General features: G+C 38.5%; 1 protein-coding gene across 1 annotated transcript in view; it reads right to left on the minus strand.

The window, feature by feature from the left end:
• Window positions 1–4,008: 4,008 nt before the first annotated feature.
• LOC146304542 (fibronectin type III domain-containing protein 4-like) overlaps window positions 4,009–19,866 on the minus strand; it is a 33,857-nt gene continuing 17,999 nt past the window's right edge. The window contains exons 3-7 of the mRNA XM_084713614.1: window positions 12,377–12,478; window positions 9,011–9,113; window positions 8,256–8,345; window positions 7,898–8,064; window positions 4,009–4,801 (exon numbers count right to left, since the gene is read on the minus strand). Coding sequence (XP_084569740.1) covers window positions 4,760–4,801; window positions 7,898–8,064; window positions 8,256–8,345; window positions 9,011–9,113; window positions 12,377–12,478 — 504 coding nt within the window. The 3' untranslated portion in view covers window positions 4,009–4,759. The remainder of the gene's footprint in view (window positions 4,802–7,897; window positions 8,065–8,255; window positions 8,346–9,010; window positions 9,114–12,376; window positions 12,479–19,866) is intronic.

Genomic DNA, 19,866 nt, shown 5'->3' on the forward strand with positions numbered 1-19,866 from the left:
GCAACCTGCATCTGATAGAGCTGAGGCGCCATCTGTTGTCCAAACCTCATATCTAACGTCTCAACCTGTTAAAAATCTGTTCATTTTTGCACAAACACACATTCATTTAGCCTTAAAATAACAGCTCATGTGATGTAATTTCCATCCTGCTGCTGAAAACTCTCATATTCAGCATCATAACTATCACTGATATCATAAAACTCACATTGTCATGTTGTCAGTCAAGGAAAAAGAAAACAAATTATTTTATTTCTGACATAATTCCTATCAGTTAATAGTGCGTGTACGGAGATATTGACTCCAAACCAATCAATATTAACATCTACACACACGTGCACACAGGTTATTGATTTCCTGGTTATCTGTTAATCATCCTAATGCACTGCTGCATGCACCTACTGATGAAATGCTGAGTGTGTCTTTGCAGAATCCAATAAACGGTGCTGTGGTGTTATTACACTGATTGTTACTGTAATGCCGTTACACTACCACCACCACTTCTCTTTCTTTTTAATTGAAACTGGAGAACACAGTCAGAACTCATAATCAGAAACTTAATAACAGATTTGTTTTTTAGCACGATGGTCTTAAAGGTTTTTGAGAGAAATCCAAACCAAGAAATTGAGTTTTTGTGTCGACAGTTAACATGAAACCATCATTCAGCTGTTTATGTGGACAGAAATATCACTACAGGTATCAGTTTGTAAAGTCATATCCACTTAGAGATGCGATTAAAATGATCATGGGTACCAGTGTTATTGCAGTATTGTTAAACTGTGCTGAAAATGATCAAAATGATCTGATACACACTGAAAATCTCTCGCCTGTGTCTATTTCAAAGTGCTGTGATCAAACACAGTTTTAGTGATAATTAAAATTTTAAAGTCATACTTATCTTTGGGAGTTTTATTGCGTTTTTCCTTGTTTTATCATTCTGTTTCATTGTTTCATCATGATAATTGCATTTCCACTGAAATCTGCATCAATTTTATACCTGTATTTTGTAAATATCAGTGTTTTCATTCTTGGTTTCAGTGTAGTACATTCAAGAACGAGCTGTCAGCGAAAGCAGACGAATAGACGCAGGAGAGATTATAACCTCATGACGCATAAATCAAACCCGCTCCTTTCTTAAGGCCGAGATTTCTCACACGTACCATTCATTTATAGAAGAAGGAGGCGAAGACGCATCTGCTTCTGGTTGCAAGTCGAACTGAGCTGAACTGTGACCTGCAAAACAGCGAGACAGGTGTGAGGGGGCGGACGTGACGCCTCATTCAGGAAGTATTGATTGGTGCAGTTTTAGGATATCCCTGTATGGTCAAAGGAGGCTGAGTAGAAGAGATGTTTGTTTAGATGCTTAGATTTAACACTGAAGTTTCAGCTCATCTATTTTTTAACGCTAATTTGATAATTCCACTTGATTAGAACATTTTTCAACTTTTTTTGTAGGTTTTTGTAGGTTTGGCCATCATTTAAATCAGTTAATTGCAGAAATCCTGCAGCAACATTATTATCTATTCACTGGACAAATTGAGTAGATGTAAGAGGGATCTTTTGTGTTGTCTATAAATTATACACAGATGGAAAACAAATCAAGATTATGAATAGATTTTGAAGTATTTTTAAACAACTTTTGTGGGGCTTCAAGGAGGATAATTCCAAAGAATCTGAGAAAGTTCTTTAATTAGTTAATTAAGTTCTATGTTTTTTAATATTTACTGTCATCTTGTTTGCTTTGGACCATCTCACATGAGCAGATAAACCAGAGCTAAACTTAAAACTTCACGCTCCCCCCACCCCACAATTAACAGTAGTTGAAGAAGTAAAATAAAGGTCAGCATGATAGCATCAGCAAACTCTTGTTTATTTATTTCCCCTACATAAAATCATATTCAACTTTGTTTCACTCTATACTTCTCCATCAACGCCCCCCTGTTTGGGAACCACTGCCATAATCAATAATCAACCCTAATTTCGTGTCATCTGCAAATGCTGTGGGAGAAACTATTTAGTTAATCATTTAGATAAAAAAAAAACAAATAATGGCCCAAGAACGAAACCCTGAGGCATCTTAACAACCTTTTCTATTGAAAAATAAATACATAAATAAATAAAATTATGTAAATAAATGTTCCCTAGTGCAGCTTCAATTATTAGTTAGCTTAAAAAGTAGGAGAATTTTCTCTTTGTCCTACAATTTATCGGAAAAATTAAAAATCACTCAATTTGGAGGTTTTTGCTGAAGAGGAAGGACCTGAAAAATCCTAAACTGAAAAGTAACTAGTAACTAAAGCTGTCGGACAAATGTAGTTGAGTGAAAAGTTCAATATTTTCATCTCAGATGTAGTGGAGTACAAGTATAAAGTAACATAAAGTGGAAATACTCAAGTAAAGTACAGGTACCTTGAATTTGTACTTAAGAGCAGAACTTTAATAACTGTACTTAGTTACATTCCATTACTCTTTGTGTCCCATGAAACCATTACTTTGTTTAATTAGTTACTCTTAGGTCTGATGAGTTAAGAAAACAGTTGGACGTTTAGTCGTCATTGTAGGACTTCTGGTAACAATATAAAGTGACCCAACATGTAAAATTATGAGTTAATTTAATTAAACTGATGATGAAAGTTTACAGTGTAAATTCAACACCATCATCCCAAAGGCCTACATTCAAATATGTGTTTAAATTACACTTCAATTACTAATATTTTCACTCTGACTTATGTACATATTCTAATTACATATAATACACTTGTTTGGATGTTAGTATTGTACGTCTAATTATTCATTATGAGATGAGAAATACAGGTGACGTGACGTTAAAGGGACAGTTTGGATTATTTTAAGTTATTACTTAAAGTAGATGGAGGTCAACACAGCTCCAGTTTGTAGAAGCAGTAAGAGTACTGGTGTAGGAAGCTAAGCATTGAAGACAGGGTCAGCAGCAAAATGTATTTTAGCCACAGAAAAAACATCAATATCAGTTTAAGTGCAGGTTATATTTAGAATGATTTCACAGCTTTACTTTGCTGTCAAACAGCTTTTTCCAACAGGATAACCACCGTTATATAAAGCAAATATCATTCTATCCAAACCAACCAAACTCCATTGGCAAAATCAGTCATTTTACCTCACATCTACTAACAACCTGTTCTCTTCACTATTTATTTTTTTTACTTGTCATTATTATTTTTCTACTTCTGTACATTATTTGGATGACTTCTACTCACCACATAGGGCTACCATGTGGCTGGTTATTAAGCATTAAAGGTTTTGGCTAATAACTCAGGAACCGTACAGAGTACAGGAAATATTTTTGTACACCCAATACATCACCCAATCTTCACCAAATTTGGAACATACCATATTTAGATGACTCTACACAAACCTTAAAAGTCTGTTTTTGACATCCCCTATTGTTTGCAATTGGTTACCAGACTTTTGGAGGCGTGGCCTGATGCAGGCCATAACTCTTTAGTGATAAACTGGATTGCAATGAAATGTGTGAATATTGTAAATACAGCGACTTTGCACAAGTGTGTAAAATTTCACACAATTCTACCGACAGGGGGCGCTACAGTAACAGTAAAAGATGACATATCACGAGACTGTGTTATTTAATTACCAGTGATTTTGGGTGGTATCTTCAGACTTGAATCAGCAACACTTCTTGCATGAACTCTTTCAGAAGCCGGGCCTGTGAGGAGGAGCAGACGTTGCAATCACATGCATTTTCTTCAGGAAATGTGAATGTTCTCGCTTGTTTGTGTTATTGTGCGACTTCGGTGTTTAAAAAGGATAGTTCGGAATCACTGAAGTCACACAATAAGGCAAACAAACTAACAGACTGAGGCAGGAGTAGATGAGCAACTTCCGTACTCTGCAAAGTAAAATTGCAAATTTTTTGAAAAAAGTTTGGTTGGTTTGGAGAGAGAAATATTTGGCTTATTTAAGGGCTTTTTCCTGTCAGAAGAGGCTCTGATCTGAAGTTAAGTGGTGAAAATATTCTAAATGTAGCGTCCACCTAAACCCATACTGATTTTTTAGGTGCAACTTTTTTAAGTTGCTAAAATACGTTTTGCTGCTCACTCTGTCCACAGCAGTTCATTGTTTAGCTTCTGGCTAACTTTGGGCATGTCAACCTCCATCTAAAGTGCGTAACACACTGACTATCAATAAATACCTCATATAACCCCACTTCAAATAATCTGAACTATCCCTTTAAATGTACAAATCAAACAGAATGTGCACACAGGGGCCAAAACACTCACTCCTTCATTCATATGTTAAAGGTTGTCATTCTGCCTGGTAACAAATCTCAACCTTTTGAAATAATGAATTAATTTGAGGACTCTGCATGCTGGCAAATATTCACAATTAGTGTCTGACATCGGAAAGAAGACGGAGAACAGAAATAAATCATTTTTGTACAACAGGAAACGGGTCAAAATGCATCCTGCGGCGCTGAACTCCTCCATCAGCTCTTTCAAAGAGGCCTGCAGTCTTCTGCCACTAGAGGGCAGTAGTCCTCCACCTCCTCCACAGTGTGACTCCTCAGTTTCATCTGAATTTAATTTGCATGGAGTGCTCCTCACTTTGCCCATATTTTACAATAAATTAGACTCTCAGCCAGGTCTATAAATTCTCCATTTGTCATGATAATCCCACCGAAGTTCCTCAGGCAAACGCTGCTCGCACATCATCAGCAGCTCCACCCGTCCCGCGCTGCGAGTCTCAAATGCCCAACGTCCAAAACTCAGACTCTAATGATGCTGATGGAGGAGGAGGCTCTGTGAAGCTGGAAGAGAGAGTTGGAGACAGTGAGAGGGAGCTGTATTCACAAACCCATGAGTCATAAACACAGAGGGTCAGATATACGAACATGACTCACACACAGGCAGGAAGGAGGTGTGTGGGACATTTTCACATGCACCGCCACGTGAATCTATGCACTCGATATGATGTGTGTGAAAGATTTATGAACCAATCGATGACCTGTTTGACATTTACTGCACAGATCTGACTGCTCCCGAGGGGATCGGGTCAGGCTCGGGTGAATTTCTCAGTTAATTAGATTCAGTTTTTTTGTCTTTTGGGCTGAAAAACGTCAGAAAATTTGGAATGATTCCTCCTGCGGGGAGGATGATGAGGCAGTTTTTTGAGTTATCGAATCAACCAGACATAAAATGAATCATGTTTGGCGCATGTTGTTTTGTTGTTGTTGTCAGCTCGGCTCTGCCCCGTGGCAACTGCTGCCAAAACAACAAGTTTTCAGCTGATTTTATCAGGAACATTTCTTATAATTAACCTGCAAACTCACCACCATTTTCTAAAGATCATATTTAATCGAGCCCAGACGTTATGTAAACTCTGATGCTTTTTATTTTTAACCATTTAAAGGGATAGTTCATCCAAAAAATGAAAATTCAGTCACTATCTACTCACTCACATGCCGACTGATGTTCGGTTTTAGTTTCTTAGTCCACAAAACACTGCTGGAGTTTCACAGGAAAACAGTGTCACAGAATCTCCCAAACACTGAAAGTGAATGGTGACCAGTTGTCTAATGGAAAAAAAACAACTGGAAAAAAAAACATAAATGCCTCCATACTGCTCATCTGGTGTAATCCAAGTCATCTAAAGTCCTGACATGCTGTTTACACACACACACACACACACACACACACACACACACACACACACACTTAGTCTTTACAACCACTAGCAGATCAAATTTGCATTTTTTTTCTGGTCCATTGTATGGAATACATGTCTGATTTGTTTGTAAATTTGAATATTTTTCAATGAAGTTCACTAAAAAAAAATGGTGGACAATAGATCATGGAGGGACATGACATTTGGTGTGATAGCAGACAGTGAGAATAAGGTTGTCAGTGGCTTCTCTGCTCGTAAAAAGAGCTGAAATTATTAGTTTTTGATGGCCACAAGCCAGCGACGTTGTTGCAGAAGAAACACATCGACAGCAGCAGGACCACAGCTGCTAAAGTGTGTTTCACAACAATAAAATGACTGTTTCTGTAAATGGCTCTTTGGCAAGAACGGTATTTTCATTTGACAAAGCTGGAAAAGAGCAAAGGTGGTGTCATTTTCCTTTCAGGAGTAACTCATTCTTTCGTTCTCTAAGTGCGATCTTGACCTTAGTTTCAAGTTTTATACAATAAATTTTGTCGTTCATGTTGCAGCTCCTTAACTCTCAGCTGCAAGCAGCATCCATTCTGTTTTTAATGTCAGGTAAATGGCCTGAGAACTGTTACTGAGAACATGTTTTTCATCATTAATGTATGTTGAGATCATGTCTGCATGGTAGTCTTGGTATTACTTAGCTAGCTGGCTATTTGCATGCCTCTTAATGAACCTGCTGAGTTGTTGCCGCTTGTTCACACAAGTTGTTGCCTGATCTGACTTCACTTCATCGTCACATCTTCACAAATCCGCCTCGTCAGACTGCTCACTTTTTACTGTCACTGAGCAGATCCACAGCAGCAGCAGCAGCAGCAACAACACAACAAGCGTTGTGCAGCTAGCTCTCTCTGCTTCCAGCCTGGTCGTTTTATATTTAGCCGTGATGGCAGCAGCTCCGGTTGCTAGGCGATCTCTGATGCAACTACAAAGGCTCTTCAGAAGAAACAAAATACTCCTGGCAGCCAAGAATGATCATACATTATAGAGAAGCAACAAAAATGAAAAACTATGGAGGAAGTTTGAAAAGATGAAGTTTTCTTGGTTGCACTTTATTTTACAGAAAACTAATAGGATGTAACAAGCTGTACTTTGTATCAAATTAGACAAAAGTAGAAATATGTTCTTTAATAGACTTATTTGAGGGTTATTAGGGACTCATTACAACAAAACTATACTTTAAAGTGAAAACACTTATCTGCAACTTCTTCATTTAAAAACAATATCTGAAAGAGAGAATAGTTTGTCTATGAGTGACTGCACAGACTTATTGTAATATTGTAGGCAGGAAGATATAGTGCGTAGCCATTTATCTTGGCTATTCTGCCACTTGACCAATCCTAAGTCCCGCCCCTTTTGGAACCTAAACCCAATTTTCTCTTTTCCTGCCTATGTTGAACAATAAAATTGAACCATGTTGCTGGGGGAGCTGTATAAGGAACATATAGAGTCACACCTTTAGTTAGCTAGAAAAACACTAGCTAGCCAAACTACATCATGTATTAACTAGCTAGTGCTTTGATCTGTAGCAAAACTCTGGCTAACTAGCTAGCTAATTTACATAAATCGTTAGCTAGCTGATTACATCTCTTAGTTAATATTAGCAAAACAATGGCTAACTAGCTAGCTGCTCTTTTGTTAGCTAGCTTTTTACTGATATGAGCTAACATAAGAAGTGGATATACATATATTCAAAATGTAGTTTTATTTGCAACATAAATGAGCCTAGCATATAGCAAGTACTGGAAAACAGGCTTGCTTAACTGTTACTGGAGCATATAATAAAAGGGTTGTATGGGAACAGCCAAACAAGGTGTGTCTCAGGTACCAGATATGTGATTTTACTTTAGTTTACAGTGCAGTTCTGTTGCAGTATGTCCCTAATTATCCTCAAATAAAGTCTAATAAGGGTCTAACAGTTTAGTTTACAGTGCAGTTCTGGGACCAGCCAAAAAAGCTGTGTCTCAAATAGCAGATATGTAATTTCACTTTAGTTTACAGTGCAGTTCTGTTGTCATGTGTATGGTGTCTAATTAGGGTATAGCTGTGTTTGATTGCTGACTAATAAAGGACACATTTCTAATTTTTGTTTAATTAATACAAAGTTCAGTTTATACGTGTTATGAGTGCACAGTAAAATAAAGCGTGACTGCTTTGTTAATGAAGTTCAAGGACTGGAGGAGAAATTAGTCACCCTGCTGCTGCGTACGGCTCCGTTGTGGTAGATGGGCGAGCTGCCGGCTGAAGCGTTGTAGTAGGAGGAAGTGGCGCGGACCAGCGGCCTCTTGGCTTTCTCCTTGGTGCTGTTGGAGTCGTTGTCTTTGATGATGTCATACTGTCGGCAGAAGAGGGCGATGACAGCTAGGATGGAGGATGGTGAGGGGAAAGCAAAAAAAAAACAAAAAAAAAACAGAACGTCAGAGAATGTCTTGGTTTGCATGTGGATGTTGTCACACCTACATTCAGTATAAATACATCCCTTATCTGCACAGAGTGAAGCAGACACACACCTACACACACACATTCAAAAACACACACACTCTGAGGCTGACCTGCCCACAGCAGCAGCACAGTGGTGATAATGAGCAGCTCTCCTGTCTGTAAGTGAGGAGTCATACCCAAACCTTCCATCGCTGGTTCATCTGAGGAAAAATAAAGATTCAGCACTGTCAAACTTTATTAACAAGGACAGAAAAAATGTCAACAAGGTGTACATTAAAGTGTCTAAGATGATTACATTAAATTAAATAGCGTCAACAATCCCCAGAAGGGAAAGTCAGACAGTATAAAAAACAACCTGTCACTACAGCTCGAACACTAACACACAGACTTATACATATTCCAACAGGATGGCCGTGTAGCTTCAGGGCTCGACTGGCTGCGAAATAAAAAAGAACAACCCGTGTGCAAATAAAAACTGAATGAAAATGAAAAGATAATTATACTGTAAGTGGTGCAAGTTAAAGATGTAGAATTCAGGCAATACAAATGCTCAGAAAACAAGCAAATATCACATCATCCATCAGTTTCACAGTTAAAAAAGCTCAAAATTTGCTCTAAATCTGCAATTGTTTACTCAAACGAGTCACATGACTTGGACTTGAAGGGATAGTTCACCCAAAAGTGAAAATTCAGTCATCATCCTCTCACTTTCATGCTGATTGAAGGTCAGGTTTAATTTTTTTTGTCCACAAAACACTGCTGGAGTTTCACAGGAAAACAGCGATTCACAATCACTCGTTCACAGTTGTACAAATGAGCTATACATGTGTGTGTATATATATTATGAACGTGTGTGTTTATTTACGGTGGTCCAGGACTCCAGCTGGATAGTGGTCACTTCTCTCCAGAGTCCTGAAGTGGACGGCTCGGCTGGGTTGGCTGTCTCCATGCGGCCCGACAGACTGCACCTGAAACAGAAGGTGAAGAGATTCACATGTAGACGTTCAGTGAGTTTCTTTACAGCTCGACACAAACACCGGGTACAGTCCCAGCTGACATTAACGGAGGATGACATTATGTAACGATGACAAGGAACTGGCTCGCGAGGGTATATTTAGCGAGCAAATGGTGCTTTGGTTTTTGGCCGTCATCCTGAGTGACCGTTGGAGGACGGACCGTTCTGTAAGAGTAGAAACAGACTGAGAGCCTGGAACATAAAAGATTTGAGCTAAAGAGCTTCTTTAAGACATCTTCACTTCAGCAACAAAAACAAGCTCAAATCCACCCTGAAAGAACGCCACACTCTGACAAATAAACGTGCTTACTAGAACCAGAGAGGGTTCTTCAGCTTGTCTCAATAGGAAAAGCCTTTTATAAAGGTTGGAACCCTTTCAGTGTGTTTTACCAAGTACTCAACATATAAAGATAGACCCAGAACCATCTATGAAAGGTTTCATCCAGAACCCCCTATGAAAGGGAACCCTTCTATGATGTTATGGTTCCACCTAGAACTCTTTCTGGGGGTTCTATTCAGAATCTTTCCACCTTTTAAGGTTGATAAAAAGAACCCACCCAGAGATTTTTACCTAGAACCTTTTTATAATCCAAGGTTTTACCCACAATCTACCCAGGAGGTTCTGCCAAGAACCCTTTTATATTCCTAGAGTTTTATCTAGGACCCACTCAGGGGGTTCTACCGAGAACCTTTTAATATTCCAAGAGTTGTACCTACAACCGACACAGGGGGTTCTCTTAAGAACCTTTTATATTTAAAAACCCTTTTCTGTCTTTGGCAAGATTTTCAACAATCCTTGAAGATTTTCTTTCAAAAAGGTTGTTTGAATAAAAAGGGTTCTTAATGGAACCCCTCAGTCTGACAAAGAACCCTTTATAAAGCCTTACTGCAAAAGAAGCAAATGGTTCTGGGTAGAACCTCAGCCTTTTAGGAAGAACCCTTCTTTCTAAGGGAAATAAACAAGTTTGATGGTGTATTTCTCATTAAAAGTGAAGATTGAGATGCTCCTGGCAGCTACAGTGGAGATTTACAACAGAAAATATGAAGTTTAACAGTCACACAGGGAGAAAAATCCATCACAGAGACACAATCAGACCCAGGAGGTGTCAGACACGACTGTCTGCGCCTACACACTGCACCCAAAGGTTGAATGAAACTAGTTTTTTCTGTGCAGTTTGCTGCAAGTCATTCTGGAAATATGAGTAACCGAGACAGAAGTGGGTACCAAACATAAGTTAGTTACAACAAAATAAGCCCTTGAATGAATCCAAAAAGTACACAAAGGTTTGTCCTTCAAAAAAAAAACTTTTCTTATTGGGAAAAGTTGCAAGTTTGATCTCTGCAAACTGTCCTTGAGCAAACTGTCCTAATCCACCCACTCACTCTGGATAACGATTAAACTCTTCACCAAACTCCAGAGGGAAATCCTCCGTTTTAACTTCCTCTCCTCTACAAGAAGGTCAGAGGTGACGAGTCCAGATTTCTGTGCTCCCGGTGCTGGCGAGGCTTCAGTGCATTGCTCAGTGACACTTCTGCAGGACATCCGCCTGCTGACGAGCATATTTAACCGAGTCCTCCGGCTGAAGGACAATCTCTGTCAGTCTATTAAGCTGTAATGGATTATAAAAAAGTTTAATAGAGTCATGATAATGGAGTCACATGAGATCCTCCTCCTTCAGAGAGGAGCTGTGGTTTGCGCTGGCTTTTGATTTAAACTTGAGCTGTAATAACTGTGCCATAAGGAAAGCGTTAACAGTGTATGTTAATTACACACCAGGAGTTAAGAAGAATAAGAGTTCATTTCTGCAACACAATTTATCATCAGTGGAGTTTCTCTATTTAAGCTGCACTGCAGACATCTTTTTCTTTTACACATTATGACAAGGCTGACAAAAGAATTTGGACTCAGGTTAATGTGCTGACTTTTTACAGAGCTGTTTAACACGCTCACAGGCTTCCTCAGTGAATGGTGGATCGCTCCGGGCCTGGAGTTTCATCATTTTAAGGGCAAAGCCACCGGGGGTTTTTGTTGGCAATTTTTTGAGGGCACAAAGGTCAAATACCAGGGCATCAAGACCATCATGATTTTAAGTCCACAGAACTAATTTAATGAATTTAACTTTAGGGCTGAGGGTGATTTTTATTCACTTTTTTCTTGACAGTGAGTCATTATGTTGAGATAGTAAGTCATCAATCTGAGATACTTACTTTTACATAATAACTCATTACTTTTGAGATACTAAGTTATTATTTTATTCGTTCTTTATTCTTTATTCAGATTCCCATTAGCTTCCACCAAGTGGTTGCTAGGCTTCCTGGGGTCCACACACAAAACAACAATAAAAATACATCAATTTAAAATCACACAGTATCAATGAGACAATAATATGATATCAGCCCAAAATTAAGACAAAAAGATGAGAAAAAAAATAATACTGTCACAAACACACTTCACCAAATAAAAAATAAAATCAACAAAAACGTTCCAGAACTGCTGTAACAACATTAATGCTGGTAAGGAGCAGACTCCAAGCTGAAGAACCTCTATAAAGAACAGTTCTCATCATACAATTTGTTTGTGATCTTCCACCAGAAGACCAGTATTCACTTGAGGTGTCACATACCCGTGACAAAAAAACAAACACTATATACTAGTTTATCACCAAAGAACTGAGGTGTATTTTTCAAGATGAATAACAGAAGACTAAATGTTAGTTTGGCCTCCACAGTCAGCCAAGACAGTCAATTATGCCTCTCACACTCATCAACATAAGATAATCAGTCATTATTTGAGATATTAACTCATTACTTTGATGAAAAAAGATTTTGCACATCATTAATAAGAGAAACTTTATTAACATAATGACTTATTATCTCAAGCTGTCAGTAATGGACCTCCAACCTGCAGCACAAACATGAGGAGACGAGTGTTGCTTGTCACTGTTAATAGTCTGCAGTGTAAACCACAGAACTGTAGTGTAACACCAGACGTCATGATCTAAGAAAGTTTATATCACGTCACTGACACAGTGTTCACACGCTGCCTTTCTCATGCTTGTCTTGAGTGATCTGTCTCGGCGTCACACTCGTGATGAGCCCAGCGGTTTTCCGGAGGCTTTAAACCTGACAACAAATCACCACAAACTAGAAGCACTGAGGCAGTTTTTTTTTGTGTGTGTGTTAAGCGAGCTAAGTGTGTATGTTTGTGGATCTCACCTGGACGCTGTAGTGTGTGTCCTCGTCCAGGTCCCACAGCACACACCAGCGGCTGGAAGTGTTCACCTCTCGGATGGAGCGCTGCATCAGGCCGTCCTGCCTCTGGAGGGGCAATATCAACACATGAATATGCACACTCACGCACACACTTAGCATGTAAATGGAAGGAATTTAAATCAAATATTGGCAATTGATCAGTGTAATTGTTTGACTCCTTGGCTTTGCCAGATAATTCACCACCATGGAAGAAGAAATAGGGCTGTAATGTCTTGCTCAAGGGAACTTTTGCAGGTGCTGTGGCCATAAAAGGGTTAAGATTACTCACCGCTACACCAGCATGTCAAATTTAACAGTAGAATTAATTTGTTGAGTGCATTCATCATTATTCCACGATTTCAGGACACGGGTTGTGAAGGCAAATAAAATCCCTGCTGCAACAAGCAGCTTCACCTCATATAAATTCAGCTCAAACACTTTCTGTCCCACTGGGGCAAATTAGGTCTGCAGGCAAGGTAACTCCAGCAATCATCATTTGGAAGAAACATATGTACAGGCTGAGAAACTCTGCTGGTGCAAAAAAAAAGCAGCTTTCAAGGCAGAATCCATGTACAAATAACTCTGAGCTCACAGATAAACCAACCTGATGAAAATAAATCTTTAAATCTCTTAATTAATCTCCAAATATCCTGGTTAATGTGGAAGCATTATGGGCTCTCCTTAGACCCTGTTTACAGGTCAGGAAGCTTCATATTTACAGTGAGACCCATGAGCCTGTTTTCTTATTTTGGACATGGAACCACATGAGGCAAAACTGTGAGACAGTTTCATTAAAAGTCACCATACAATAACCTGATTTTTCTCCACTTGGGTGCAGTGGAAACAACTTTTCTTTTACATAGATAAGACAAACTTGTTAGCAAACAGTTGCAGCAGATATCTACATTATTACTGAGTTGGAGTCATGTTTATGTCCAGTATTCACTCTTTTTGCTCTGTTTTTGGTCTCCTCCAACTGCTGAGAGAAATATTTGGCTTTGTAGCTGCTAAATGCTTCATACCGTTCGAGGGCTAGGTGCTAATTTTCATTTGGACTCTCCCTCGGCCAGCTGGAGAGCAACAATCAGAGCAATAAAATGTGTGATGTAGCACTGAATGACACATGTGCTCGGTCCATTTTCAGGCAGAAAAAAACACTTAAATGTGTTTCTGAAAAGATTTGAGGCAAGAAACAGGCAATACAGTAACAGAATCTTGATTCATATTTGATCAGCTCTGCCTGGATTGACAGTTTTATACAAGCTTTGGAAGCCTTCTGCTTTGTGCTTGAAACATGATGTGTGACTCTTTTTCTTTGCTATAACTTCTGGAAAAACACAGGATACGTTGGACAGGTCAGCGAGTAAGGAAGTCAGTGCACGTGACTAAATGTAACTGAAGTAAAACTTTAATATTACCTCATCCATGGATGTGATTTCTGTCTGAGTCATGTCAGGTCGATTTTCATTTGCAATGATTACTGTTAAAGAAAATAACAACTCCCATGATCCCACTTTCCTTCAGATGCTACATCATGTGTTATTGTTTCGATATGAGAGACCCCGACCAGCAGAACTTACATATCGTGCAATTAATTTAAAATGGATCTGACACACGTTTTACCTTCAACAAATACTGCGTCTCCTGTGAAAACTGCTTGTAATGATTTAAATAAAATTTTAATTAATTGCTCAGCCCTGGTGGCCGTGCGTTTATGTCAGAGTGGATGAAACCTGAGCTCCCACACCAGAAAGATGCTATAAAGCTCAGTAAAGCTGAGGGCAAATGTAATTCTCTGTGTTTGTCATTACAAGTAACTACTTTCATATCCATTGTGGACATAGAAAAACTGATTATAGACACTTTAAGACTCATTTCTGGACAGAACAAAGGAAACATCAATTATACATCTGACAACAGGAACAAAGTAATCTTTAAATGTTATAGTTTTAGTGCAGACATCCTGATTAGTATAGATCAATGTCCTTTTTAAAGAGGATGTTCAGAGACTAGACTGATTTGGCTTTCATTCAGGTCTGTTCACAAGCTTTTATCATCCAAGTGATCTTATTTAGCACTGGAACAAAATCAAAAGCGTGTACTCTTATTTTAGAGACGATCACACGAGATAACAATCCAAAATGGTTCAATAAAACTGAAGTTATCCAACAGCAAGATTTCATTATCCTCGATTAATGACACAAAGACTTAGAGTTCAATTTAAACTGCGTTTTGTGTCTCCATATTCATCCAGTTTCTCACCAGAACAGTTAATAGACAGAAGAACTTCTATGATCCACAATCATGTTGAAGTGTAACAGAGTTAACAACTGCTGAGCGCACCATTTGTCTTCACTAACAGCTTCTCTCCTGTGGATAAAAGTCCACGCTCCAGCCAGTGGTGGGCGTGAAAGTCTAGTTCAGGATGAGACACAAGTTTCCCACAAAGTAAATGTGGCTGTTAAGCACTAAAAGCCGAGGAAGAGTCCATAAATAGAAGGCTGGCAGGACGCTCCAGGCTCTCCAGATGTCTGAATCACTGGAGACTCAGCAGAGTCAGAGTGGTGTCTGCTGCTCCTCTGGCAGCGACGGGTCAGCGGCGAACGCTTTACTGCACCATAAGACCGTAAAATATAACATCTCTACGAGGGTTAAAAGGTAAATCAATATCAGTGACTCAGCTGTGATTTTGCACAAGTCTCCAATTGTGGAGCAAAAATCAGCAAAATTTAAAAATGCTGGCAAAGTAACTGGCATAAATGAGAGTGTTAAGAAGGTGCTAAATGAGTCTAAAACGCCTCATTTAGCCAAAAAGGTATTTATTCTAATGTTGCCATACAGTAATTATCATTGGAAAATCTGAATTGTTGTATTATTCAGTCGATGTGATACTTCACTGTCTTGTCTTTAAATTTAAAAGTTAATTTCTTTTTAGGAGAAGAAAGACAATAAATATTAACACATTTAACTTTTTTCTTTTTTAACAGAAACATTTGCACAGTACAAAAGTAGAAAATGTACTGTTTGTCATATATTCCCTGAGAGGCAAAAACAGCTATAATATAACTATAATATCATGTTCAGTTTACTTTTACTAGATGTAACACTTAACTGTCTTTCCCTAGACTGAATTTCAAATTTAATGTATTTTTAGGAGTTTAATAACAATAAATATTAACATGTTCAACTTTTTGTTTTGATAAGAAACATTTGTACAGTACAAGAAGTACTTTTTCCAGTCCTGTGTCCAGCCTGCAGTCCTCAACCTAAAAGTAAGGCAGTCTGTGTATGTCCTGAGAGGCCAAACCCAGGGAAAATAGACCCTCAGCAGGTGACATCTCAACATTGCAATTACAAATGAAAAATGTGAATTAACATATTATTCATGTATTAAATCTATAATCATGTTTAGTTTACTTTGAGTAGACGTGACACTTAACTGCCTTTCCCTGGACTGCATTTCAAATTTAATGTTAATGAGGTTAATAACAACAAATATTAACATTTTCAACTTTTTTGTTTTTACAAGAAACAGTACAGTATTTGCACAGTACAGAAAGTACTTTTTTCAGTCCTGTGTCAAGCCTGCAGTCCTGCAACCTCAAGTTAAAATTAAAAGCAGTTTGTGTATTTCCTAAGAGGCTAAACCCAGGGCAAAAAATACTATTCATGTACTAAATCTATAATCATGTTTAGTTTACTTTTAGTAGACGTGATACTTTACTGCCTTTTTTTGCTTAAATTTCAAAGTTGTCTTTTTGGGAGATTCATAACAATTAATATTAACTTTAATTAAACGTTGAGAAACATCTGCAGAATATAAAAAGTTCTTTTTTCAGTCCTGAACCCAGAGTTAAGGGCAGGCTGTATATTTCCACAGAGGCAAACCCTGGGGTAAAAAACACTGTAAAGCCCTCACTACTGATCTGAGAGTGTAGTTGGTCTGTCTCCATGGTAACTTTGGTATTTCTCAACTTGGACCTTAGTTTCTCATGTTTGTGCGTCTCTGTGACTAATTGGGACAATAAACTCGGACTTCACAGTGTTAGATGTGAGAATATTCTGCCTCTGCGCGGCGTTTCTCCTGCTGCTTCTCTGATGTCCGACCTCTCTCTTGTTCCTCTCCACATATTTTCATATCTAGCTTGTAAATTAGGGGTTTATTTCGACCAAAACAGACTTGGTGATGGTTTTCTTGTTGTTTTAAACTTTCCGCTGCCCTCAGGCCAAACTTGTGGATTTTACCAAAAACATTTTTTTTATTAACATGTATTATTAACACACACACTCACCACACAGTTTCATAACTTTAAATGAGCCAAGTTTAGCTCATATTTAAACTCTGATGCTTCTCATTTTTAACCATAAGTCTTTACAAACTCATGCTGTGCTCAAACTAGCATAACTTTTATTTAAAATTCAAATGAAGTTGCTAAACTTTCCAAAGACACTACATATGTCGATCTGAAAATGGGGGAAATGTGTGTGTGAACAAAACATCAACTCACACACAAGTTACTGTGAGCAGAGCTGAGACAGAACATTCTCTGACAGAGTCAAATTAGAAACACAGGTGCTAATTAGAACCATAAAGGGTTCTTTAGTTTGGCACCACAGGAGAATCCTTAATGGTTCCTGGTAAAACCTTTCAAAAATGTTTCACTTGGAACCCCTTTAGACAGTTCTACCTAGAAACCCTTCTGTGGTGCAATGGCTCCACCCAGAAGTCTCTCTGTGGGTTCTATCCAGAAGCTTTCAACCTTCTACAGGGACTAGCAAGAACCCACCCAGGCGGTCCTACACAGAACATCTTCTTACATTCCATATTTTGGCTTTATCTAGAACCCACCCAGGGAATTCTACTGAGAATTTTTAAAAATATTCCATGGGTTTTATCTAGAACCCACCAAGGGGGTTGTACCGAGAACCCTTCTATATTTCAAGGGTTTTATCTGGAACCCAACTAGGAAATTCTACCGAGAACCAAGGTGTGTATTTAGAACCCACCATGGGGAGGGGGGGTTCTAGCAAGAACCTTTTTTGTTTCAAGGGTTTTATCTAGAAAACACATTGAGGAGATTTTAATGTAAAACTTTTTTATATTTCAAGGGTTTTATTTAGAACACAGGGAACACTTTTATATTGCAAGATTTTATATTTTTATCTAGAACACACCTCAGGGGTTCTACCAAGAACCATTTTATATTATCTACAAAGAACCCTAGACAAAAGGATTTCAGCAATCCTTGAAGAACTCTTCCTTCCAAAAATGGCTCTTTGGATGGAAACGGTTCTTTCATAAAGAACCTTTTCTTCAAAAGGAGTTTGGTTTTGGGTAGAACCTCAGCTCTTCAGGAAGAACTCTTTGGGAACCGTATTTATAAGAGTATCAAAATATTTACTATAGCAGCAGATATTTTCTTAACCAAACACAAAAGGTAAAAAACTTTCAGAGAACTTTCCACAAAGTTCTGTTTAGAACAAGACTTCACAGTCACTTTTCTTTTCAGTCAGGTAGATTCCTCTTTCAGCTCGGTGGGCTGATTCCTCAGAGACTTTTAAAAAGGTTGCAACCTCAGGAAAATGGACCGACCCTGAAGTTTACAGGTGAAGAAGAAGTTTGATAGCTATTTTTAGGTCAAGAAGGAAGTCGGCAGCCTAATGCACCTCAGCGTTGAAGCGCAGCAGATAAACAAATCTGGTCTCTTCTTGTCACAGGCTGACAGCTTTCCTTTGTCGCAGGTTAAGAAAAACCTCAGAACACGCCTACAGTTTAAAAACAGACTGTATCTGCAGGCGCAGCACGGATTTATTTGATCAACGTCCACCCACATATGCACACTAATCATCAATTAGCCTTGTGTTCGCGATTTATGTTTGAGATTTATGAATCAGAATAAGGATTATTGGGAGTTTGTGCAGCTCAGATATACAATCTCAAATTGGGTTACTTCCTCTGCGTGTGTTTGAAAGCGCTGTTGCATAATGTGCGAATCTGAGCAGCCGGAGCTGTGGGATTTGGAACAACTTCAGATGAGTGAAGCAACTCTTTGTCTGAGCAGATTCACTCGTCCTGCTTCTCCTTCATAAACACAAGGATCAGCTTGTTACTGAAAGATAGAGAGTGTGAAATAATCTCCTAAAGCTGCCCGTACGTCCAAATCATTCTAACATCCAGGTTCATGGTTGCGGTGCTTTTGTTGAGTCCAGCAGTTTTTATATAACTGCAAGATTTTTGCCCTTTTGTGCTTTTTCACCCTCATTCAGAGCACCTTCTGATGACTAACAGCAGAGAAAAAGGAGCTCAGTAGATAAAACCTCCTGCATCCACCTGCCCCCATCACCTCCCTGATTAATATTTGAGTAAGGCTTTTACATAAGTGCTTTCTGAGGTTATGGCAGGGGGATGTTTTACACCGCCATCCCTCTGTTTTCTTGAAAATGCCACGACGCTGATGGATTCTGAGTCAGACGTGAGGAGACTTGGGGAAAAAAAAAAAAAGAAAAAGAAAAAGAAGAGTTGTTTGGCATCGCCGCCGCTGTGATGTTTCTCCTGCGAGACGAGTCCCAGCCAAATAATTTCCACTAATGGAGACAACTCCCACTCAGAGCTCAGCTAATGTCTGATTCTCCTTTTGCCAAACTGTGGGTGGCAAAAACTGATTAGAATGAACCAAGCTGAGTTAGCAGCCGGGGTTTCAGGAGACGTGAGACGGACAAAATGTGGTGATGTTTGAGCAGAATTAATTGTGAAATGTCTTGTTATTCCCAGTCAGGTGTAAGCCTCCTTATACCTCATGAGGTACATCTACAGATGCCAGGGTTCCTGTGGAAGGATTCTAACTGTGCAACTATTTGAAAAAAAACTAACAAAAAAAAAGAATATCACAATAAAATAAAATATAATAAAATATTAGACATACTGCATGTTTTTTACCTCTTAAAACATTTTTCCCTTCTCCATGCACCTTAGAAATAGATGAAGTTGTGCCAGAAATCCACATACTGAGTCAGCTGTAACACCTGAACACTGTATACAAGTTGGATGAGAGGGTGTGAAAGAACGTACAAGATTTCTGGTTGAAATATTTAGCACAAATTAATGTATAAATGGTTTAAATAGTTAGCTAAATGTAATGCATTTATTTGAAATAGTCAACGGAAAAATAATGGTTGAAACAGTAAGAAACAGAGCCTAAATAGGTGAAATAGTTAGGTAATAGTAACAGATGAATGACTGAAATACTTTGCTTAAAACAGTGGATAAATGGTTGAAATGATTAGCCAAACATAATGGATTTATGCTTGAAGTATTTAGTTAAAAGTCACAGATAAATGGTTGAAATATTTAGCTAAACATACCAGATAAATGGTAGATGTGACATAGTTAGCTAAAAGTAACAGAAATGGCTGAAGTTGTTAGCTAAAGGCAACTGATAAAGAGTTTAAATTTT

Source organism: Lutjanus erythropterus, chromosome 24, assembly GCF_056507025.1.
Source record: "Lutjanus erythropterus isolate fLutEry1 chromosome 24, fLutEry1.hap2, whole genome shotgun sequence".
NCBI classification, from domain to species: domain Eukaryota; kingdom Metazoa; phylum Chordata; class Actinopteri; order Lutjaniformes; family Lutjanidae; genus Lutjanus; species Lutjanus erythropterus.